General features: G+C 63.6%; 1 protein-coding gene across 1 annotated transcript; it reads left to right on the top strand.

Annotated features, from left to right (window-relative positions):
* On the top strand, positions 1-8601 carry SPHK1 (sphingosine kinase 1). Its single transcript, XM_054170718.1, has 5 exons — positions 1-856; positions 5362-5511; positions 6217-6311; positions 6583-6698; positions 7432-8601. Exons 1-5 carry the CDS (start codon positions 331-333, stop codon positions 8213-8215), a joined length of 1671 nt encoding a protein of 556 aa, XP_054026693.1. The 5' UTR covers positions 1-330; the 3' UTR covers positions 8216-8601.

Genomic DNA, 8601 nt, shown 5'->3' with positions numbered 1-8601 from the left:
AGTCGGTCCCTGTGTCCCTGGACACGATGCCCAGAACTGGGGCTGGCATGGCCGTCCGGTGCTTGGCTGTTGCTCTCCCCTTGCGAGCCTGGGTGGGTGCCACGCCAGCCCCAGGGCTGGGAACACCCATACGGGACCCCCTACCCGAGCAGGGCAATCACCCCGCCCTGTGGCTGTGCCCTCGCTGTGTCCCCACCGGGCAGTCGTGGTACCCCGCGTCCCGGGCAGAGCCTGGGAGAACCGAGGCAGGGGAGGGGACTGGGGAGGAGGTGGGGGTGGGCTCAGGGCAGCCCCGGGACGGGGTGGGTCGGGGGAGTGGGTTAAGTTTTTATGAATGGTGCGGCCCCGGCTGCCATTGCCGGGCGGCGCGGCGGGTGTCAGCAGCGAGCAAGCGGCGGGCGGCGCTCCCCGGTGCGTCCCGCTCCCGTTCCCGTTCCGCCGCCGATGGCCGCCGGCCGCCGCACTCCCCCGGAGCCCGGGGGGCCCCCGGTGTTACTTCAAGGTGTTTTCGGTGCTGGACCGACTCCCGGTGCTGCCGTTTACTCTCTGGCTTTAACGGCCCGGGAGCTGCAGGTGAGGCGTCCCGGCTCCGGGTGCTCGGCCGGTCCCGACGCCGCGCTCCGCCTGGCCGACTGCGTGGGCTCCACCGCCTTCCCCGCTGCCGTCCCCGCTGCCTGCTTCTCCCTGGTTTGTTACCCGCTCCGGGGGTCGCGCTGGGGCTCGCCCTCCCGCCAGCGCCTGGAGCGGACCTTCCGCGTCTGCCTCGCCCCCGACGCCGAGGGCAACCTGCGCATCGCCCAGGCCTGGAGCCGCCGGATCCGGGAGCTCGCCGTGCCCGCCGTGCCCACGCAGGACGGTGGGTACCGAGACGCCACCCCACGCGAGACTTGAGGGGGGAGGGGGACAGCGACACCCGACCCGTCCCCGTGGAGCAGAGTTGTCTCCGCTCCGCCGCAGGTCCCGAAGGAGAAAGCCCAGGGACTGGGCGGGGGGGTGTGTGCCGGGACCGGGGCCAGCAGCCAGGCGTGGGATGGGGGGTGTGGGATGAGGGATGTGGGATGGAGGCTGTTGGGTAGGGAGTGTGGGATGAGGAGCGAGGAACGGGGCGTGGGGGGCTCTCCCTCTCTCCATCGCCGGTTCCCACGCGGGACAGCCAGTCCCAGGGACGCGGCTGAGAGCCGGGAGCGCTGCGCGGGGGTCGGGCTCCGAGGGATAGGCTGGGGACCAGGGTGGGTGACATGGACGAGAAGCGATTCGCATCCCCGCAGGGTCAGCCGGATCGCCTTTCCCCCAGCCCTGAGCTTCGTGGGGGACTCCGGGACATCCCTGTGCATAGCCCCGGGAGTGGCTTCTCTCAGATTTCACCCTTAAATCCAAGGGGCGGCAGGGATGTGCTGACACCACGGGGACCCTTCGCTGCGCCCCCCTCCCCACTCCTCCCTCCCCCCTCGCCCCAGTCCCTCGGGTTCAATAACGAGCAAGGCTCCGAAGGGCAGAATTAACGAAGGAATTAAAAATAAAAGGCGTGCTTGCTGACGCAGGCAGGACGGGAGCCAGGCACTGTCCCCGGCAGGTCCCAGCCATCACTCGGGAGCAGGCAAAGTAGCACAGAGGAGTCTGGGGGTGCCAGTTCCCTCTTCCTCCCCCCCGCCCCCCGCCCCGGAGCTGCAGCCAGGGCAGGGCAGGCTGGCATGAAGCTGAACATCAGAGCCCAGATTCAATTATATGCACTACTTCGTTTATTTAGCTGTCCAGTCGCGCTGATCAGGCTTGGAAATTAAGAGACATGCGGTTAGAGGGATCCTGTCAACTCACATTTAGCCCAGCTCCCCCTGCCTGCGTTTTAAAATGCAGCTCTTTTCTTTCTTTCTTTCTTTCTTTTTTTTTTTTTTTAACATGACCTGCAGCTACAAAACAACTTTCTGCTACTCTTCCTAAAGAATATAAAACCCAGGGGAAAGGGGTGAAGGGAAAACCCCAGCTCCTCAGTCTCTATCTCCAGCCTGAACTCCGCAGCTGCAGGCGGTTTTAGAACCCCTCGCCCTTTCGAGCAGGCAGCGTGAGGAGGGTGCTGGGGCGGGAGCGGCTCGTTGCAAGGCTGGAGCCTCGGGGGAGCCCGAGGAAGGAGGACGGGAGAAGGTGGTGTGGGATTTGGCAGTTATTTTTCCAGCCGAGGGCCGGCAGGATTTGCAAACCTCCTCTCCCTCCACTCCCCCCCCCCCCAGTTTGGGACAGAGCTAAAAATGCCTCTCGCCACACCCTGCGCTCCCCCACCCCCACCCCGTGCCAGCATCGCAGCCTGTGCGGGACAGATAAGGCAGCGCTGCGAAGCTGCATGTGAGTCCGTGGGGAGCAATCCTGCCACCCCATCCCCGCAGCCAGGGGACCTGGGGAGCCAGCACTGAGCCCATCCTGGTGTCACCTGAGCTTCAGCATCCCCGAGGATCAAAGCCCTGCAGAGAGCTATGTCAGGGAGGAAGCTTCCCCCTCCTTATCTCAGCCCAGAGGGGGACACACAGCAGGCATGCCTCAGTCCACCCTAGCCTCGCACCAGGCAGGCCACCAGCCCTGTTCCCTGCCAGCCTGGCACACTTGCTCCTTGTGCCCAGAGAGTTTCCAGGACTCGGGGACATAAGGGAGCAGCTGGAGCTGCTGACAGCGGAGCTGTGGCAGCGTGGTCCCTGCCGGAGCACAGCGAGGACATGTGTCCCATGTGGGTGGAGGGGTGGGAGCAGGGTTTGTGCGCTGGCAGCAGCTGGAGCCCCTTCCTCCTGCTGACTCAGTGTCTGCTCTGCTCAGCCTTTGAGGTTGGAAGTGACCAGGGTGTGCAGGGAAGTGGTCAGAGCCTGGCCACGATGCCAGGGGCAGGCCAGCGTTGCGCAAGGCGAAGGGATGCTGCTGACATCTGTGCCCTCTGCTGAGCATCGCTGCTGGCCTGCTCCAGCTCCCAACCACCATCCCCCACTTTGCCATGGGTTGAGCCTGCTGCTGCTGGTGTGATCCCACACTGGAATCACATTCCTGTCCCTCTTCACACCCTGGTACCAGCAGTCTGCTCCCCATGACAGAATCATGGCATCTCTCTGTGCCCTCAGCAGGGTTCACCTTTCCCCTTCCACCCAAGGAGCAGTTCTCCAGGGTTCCAGGTGTACTCTGCAGCCCAGCAGAGGCAGCACCCACAGGGCAGCACCCACGGGCCCAGGCAGGGGCTTCATGCCAGAGCCAGCTGCAGCTCTGTGTGCTTCAGGAGCCATGTAGCTGGTTAGGAACACTGTGGGTTTAAAAAACATATGGGTACCTGAAGTGCTCTGTGCTCTGGCTCTGCATCCTTCAGAGTGGAGAGGAAAAAGAGAGAGAAAAGCCCCCCAGCACCTGCCCCCAGCAGCTGGGGATGCAGCATGAGCCTCTCGTCCTGGGGGCTCGGCTGCGTTTGCCAGTAGAGGATTTAGTGCTGGTTGTGACTGGGGAAGGCTCAGGAGTGGGGAGCAGGGTCAGCCCAGCCCTGGGATTGCTGCCTCTTATCCCTGCCCCGAGCTGCTCACACTGCTTCATCACTGTGCCCAAGGGCAGCTTGTCCCTTCACATCTGGCACCCACTGATAAGAGGCTGAGGAAGGCGTGTGGGGGGTGTGCAGCCAGCAGCTTTCCCTGGCCTTGGACAGCAGTGGGAAGAACTGGCCCAGAGCCAGCACCTGGACCTGTTCTCAGCCCTGGCTGTTGGGGCTCTCACGGGTAGACCTCTGCTGAGGACTCAGTGGCAGGTCCTGAACAGCTGGCATAGGGACAAGGAGGTGGCCCAGAGGGTGACAGCCTCACTAGGTCATCCCCAGGGGCACAAAACCAACCTGATGGTGCCAGAGTCAGCAGAGCGCTGTGTGCTCCCCGGGGCTGGGCATGGGGATGGGATGTTCAGGGAGATCTCCCCATGAAGCAGCTCATGGAAGTCTGCCAGCTGCCAGCCAGGGAAGCCCCAGCACAGCCGTGACCGGTGTGATGATGGCTGTCACCCTGGGGGAGTGCCACACGTAGGGACTTCCACCACCCCAGGTTTCCCCCCTCCATCCCCGCTGTGGGCAGCAGGAGGGTTTGAGCAGGCAAGAAGCTGCCTGTGTGTCCCACCAGCTCAAAGCAAAGTGTGCAGACAAGGCAGGGACAGGCAGCTGGCCCCAGCCCCCAGTCCCGAGTGAGAGGCAGGGGGTTCCCAGCCCGAGGCAGTGCTGGGAAATGTCATCTGCTTCAGTGACTCAGCTCCTGAGAGCAGCTCTTTCTGCTGAGTCAGCAGGCACAGGCTGTCCCGCAGAACCCACACACTTGAGTGGGCCTCTGCCTCTGCCTTCAGGGCAGATTACAGCTTAGGGGGCCCAGAGCTGGTGAGAGCATCCGCCCAGCCCCCAAAACTGCCTTCACCCTGCATGGCCAGGGCTTTCCAGAGGCACTGCAGGAGCCTGAGGCACCCTGCCTGCTCATTTCACTGCCCTGCTCCTTTCAGAGCTCAGGGTGCCCAGGCAGCACCCAGGGGTCTTGCCCATGGCAGAGTGCCAGCACTTTGCTGCTCTGCCCTGCACCCCCCTCACAGGGCAGCTGTATGCTCACCCTGTCTCCCCACACAGGCACCACTGGGGTTGGGAGGGCTGGAGGCAGGCAGGGGCACAGAGGGATGCAGACCCCTGCCAAGAGTGTAATTACAGCCCGGCCAGAGGCTTCACACATGAAACCAGAGCCCTGTGGGGAGCAGGGGAAGCAGAGGCGTCCGTCTGCTGGCACAGGTGTCTGGCCTGGCCTGGCTCCAGCTGGAGTGGATGTGGGGAACTGGGAATTCGAGTCCCCCTGGCTCTCGTCCCTCCATGCTTGGCTCCCTGCTCACCGTGGGGCTGAGCCGTGGCTGAGCCGGAGGCGTTCAGCAGGGAAATTCCCAATGTGTGGGCCTGGCTGCCCCGGGGCAGGCTGGGCTTCAACCCCCCCCCCCACTTTGCTTCCACCTTCCTTTCCTTGGCCTGGCAGCACCCCGTGGCCCTGCGGTGCCCAGGGGTGCCCAGGGACGCTCGGTGCTGCAGAGCCCCGGATCCTCTGCGGCACTGCTGGGTTGCTGCAGGGCTCCAGCCTGGCTGTGAAACATCCCTGCCGATTGTGGGACAGCTCAGGATGACCTCACAAGACCCCTGTGTCGCAGCCTCTGTCACCTCCCCTGCTTTCCCAGCAGGGACCTTCCATCCCTGCTCACCTCCCGTTCCCTCGGGGGAGGGCTGCAGCCCAGGGAGCCGGTGGGGATCAGGGGCTGCTCCGCTTCCTTTGGAGGTGTGGCAAACGCTAAACTCTCTCTGGGCCGCCCCCCCGCCCTGACCAAACCCTGTCCCCCACCCAGGTGACACTTACGGGGTGCTGCCCCGGCCCTGCCGTGCGCTGGTGCTGCTGAACCCCCGGAGCGGGGCTGGCCGCGCCCTCGAGGACTTCCAGGCTGTGGTGCAGCCTATGCTGGCCGAGGCTGACATCGCCTCCACCGTCTTCATCACCGGTGAGTCTGCCAGCAGCACCTCTCCTCCTCCCTTCCTGGCCTCCTATCTGGCTGCTGCTGCCTTGGGATGGGCTTCTCTGACGACCTTGTAGCCACGGGTCTGGCTCCTGTGGGGCTGGTTGGGACAATGTGATGAGAGGGCTGCCACGGGTGGTGGTGGGAATGGGGGTGAGCAGATGTGGCTGCACTCAGGAAAAGCAGAGAGCTGTTTTCACAGAATCACAGAAACATTCAGGTTGGAAAAGACCCTCAGGATCACCAAGACCAACCCAGAACCCTACTCTACCAGGTTCAGCCCTAAACCATATCCCCAAGCACCGTATCCAAGCCATCTTTAAACACATCCAGGGCTGGGGACTCAACCAGAGAACTTTCAGATCACCAAGTCCAACTGCTAACCCAGCACTGCCAAGTCCACCACATCACCACTGGCTTTTCAGTCTCTCCAGGGATGGGGTCTCCACCACTGCCCTGGGCAGCCTATCTCAGAGCTTGACAACCCTTTGGGGGAAGAAATTGTTCCTCATGTCCAACCTAAACCTCCCCTGGTGCAAATTGAGGACCCCTTGACCAATAGGGGTGACTGCTTCATCTCCTAAACTCCTGGCTGGGACCCTTGTGGGGACAGTTGGGGCTGGGGTCACTGTATGGGGGTTGGCAGCAGGAGGGAGGGTGATGCTCAACTCTCTCTGCTTTCCTCTCCAGAGAGGCCTCACCATGCACACGAGAAGGTGAGGGATGAGGACCTGTCACAGTGGGACACGCTGGTGGTCATGTCCGGGGACGGGCTGCTCTTTGAGGTGAGGGGCACTGCAGGGCATCCCCCTGGCCAGGATGGACAGAGAACTGGGAGAAGAGGGTGCCTGGGGCAGGAGCTGAGCCCTGAGATGCAAAGGCAGGCAGGGAATGGCAGAGGAGAGCTGGCACCTGGCCTGGAGCAAAGTGAGGCAGCCATGGCCTCGGTCCTGCCCTGACTAGGGGCACTGTGGGCTCTGCCTCCCCCAGGGCTGGACAGAGCCCACTGGTTTCCGTGCCTGGCTCTGCTACAACCAGCTCCCGCCATCCCTGCAGGTGGTGAACGGGCTCATGGAGCGGCCAGACTGGGAGGACACCATGAAGAAGCCTCTGTGCATCCTGCCAGGGGGCTCTGGGAATGCCCTGGCTGCCTCCATCAACTACTATGCAGGGTGAGTCACCTGCTGCTGGCACCGCCCTGGCTGGCACACGGGGCTCTGCTGGCACCGAGGAGGGGGGATGAAGGGAGCAAAAGGCTGCACATGGCTCCAGCACAGGAAAAGGTGCTGGGATGCCCAGCACAGAGGTGCCTACATGGGTCCCCACCTCTCCTCAGGCTGATGTTGCCTAGGCCCAGCTGGTCCCTGGGAGCATCAGGTTGTGTCCCCATGTCCCCAGCTCCCCACACAGGCTTTCTCCCCTCCAGGCTCTGAGTCCAGCACAGCTTTACCCTAAAGGATCCACCCCCACCCAGCAGCCCCTAATCGATTCCCTCTTTCAGGAGCTGCTTTATCCTTCCCACCTGAGCAAACTCTTTCCCAGCATCTGACCCTGAGGGACAACATCACCCCACTGGGACACCTCCCAACCATGACACAGGGGCAAGCGTTGCATGGTTTGAAATTAGAGGAGATGTAGATTGGATGTTAGGATCAGGTACTTCACAATGAGGGCGGTTGAGCACTGGAACAGGTTGCCCGGGGGGGTGGTTGAGGCCCCCTTGCTGGAGATATTCAAGGTGAGGCTCCAGAGGGCTTTGGGCCACCTGATCTAGCTGAGGATGGGTCGGACTACCAACCCGGGTGATTCTGTGAGCCTGTTCTATGCTCCTGTGTGGATGCCGGGACAGCCCGAGGGGCCCCGAGCTGGCTCCGGCCCGAACTCACCCTTCTGCACTCCTCACAGCAACGATCACGTCGCTAAGAAGAAGCTGCTGCTGAACTGCACCTTCATCCTGTGCAAGGGGCTGCACACGCAGATGGACCTGGTGTCGCTGAGCACGGCCTCGGGCAAGCGATTCTTCTCCTTCCTGGGCTTCGGCTGGGGCTTCATCTCGGACGTGGACATCGACAGCGAGAAGTACCGGCGGATGGGCAACGCCCGCTTCACGCTGGGCACCCTCCAGTGCCTGGCCAAGCTGCGCGTGTACCAGGGCCGCCTCTCCTACCTGCCCGCTGCCCCCGAGCAGGGCACCCCCGCGGCAGCCAGAGACCCCCAGGCGCCCATCACCAATGGCCGGGCTGGCCGCGCCGTGCCCCCGGCTGGGACGGAGGCGCCTGGGGCTCTGCCTGCTGACTCGCTGCTGGTGCCGCTCAGCCAGCCGGTGCCGGCGCACTGGACGGTGGTCCCCGAGGAGGAGTTCGTCACTGTCTATGCCATCTACCAGTCCCACCTGGGCACCAACCTGCTGATGGCGCCGGCGGCTCAGCTGCACGACGGCTGCATCCACCTCTTCTACCTGAGGGCTGGCATCAGCCGCGTGGCCCTGCTGAAGATCTTCCTGGCCATGGCCAGGGGCACCCACCTGGACTTGAACTGTCCCCACCTGTGCTACGTCCCCGTCCGGGCTTTCCGCCTGGAGCCGCGGGCGGCCGCGGGCATCATGACGGTGGACGGCGAGGCGCTGGCCTGCGAGCCCGTCCAGGGCCAGATCCACAGCAGGCTCTGCCGCGTCCTCAGCGGCTCCTGAGCGGCCAGGACCACCCCCAGCAGTGCTGAGCTGCCGGCACAGCCCAGTACAAGGGCAGCAGAGCCTTCCTCCCACTCAGGAACCTCCTCTTCCTCTAGCAATAGCTCTTGGGGGCCGCGGGCACTCGTCCCCTCGCTTGCCCCCATGCTTAGCTTTACCCCCTTGGGACCGATGCCGTCCCAGATCTGAGCCCCATCAGGTACTCGGTGCCGGCGAGATGCCAGCGTGGTTGATCCTGGTACGAGGTCCCGGGTGGCTGCGCCGGCACAGCCCCGTCCCCAACGCACAGGGTGGCATCGCTCATGTCCCTGCCGCGGAGCCAGTGCCACCTCCCCAGGGATGGTCAGGACCAATATCTCCAATACAAGAAACCGACTTTTTTTTTA

The sequence above is a fragment of the Dryobates pubescens genome, chromosome 20 (genome assembly GCF_014839835.1).
Source record: "Dryobates pubescens isolate bDryPub1 chromosome 20, bDryPub1.pri, whole genome shotgun sequence".
Lineage (NCBI taxonomy): Eukaryota > Metazoa > Chordata > Aves > Piciformes > Picidae > Dryobates > Dryobates pubescens.
Note: the sequence above shows the minus strand (reverse complement) of the source record. Positions and strands in the feature narration are given on the sequence as shown.

Excerpts from the sequence above, each read along its gene's own strand:
- SPHK1 (XM_054170718.1), top strand. The coding sequence starts at position 331 with ATGAATGGTGCGGCCCCGGCTGCCATTGCCGGGCGGCGCGGCGGGTGT. Across the intron at positions 6,312-6,582 it reads GGGACGGGCTGCTCTTTGAG|GTGGTGAACGGGCTCATGGA; the intron begins GTGAGGGGCACT and ends CCATCCCTGCAG. Across the intron at positions 6,699-7,431 it reads TCCATCAACTACTATGCAGG|CAACGATCACGTCGCTAAGA; the intron begins GTGAGTCACCTG and ends CACTCCTCACAG.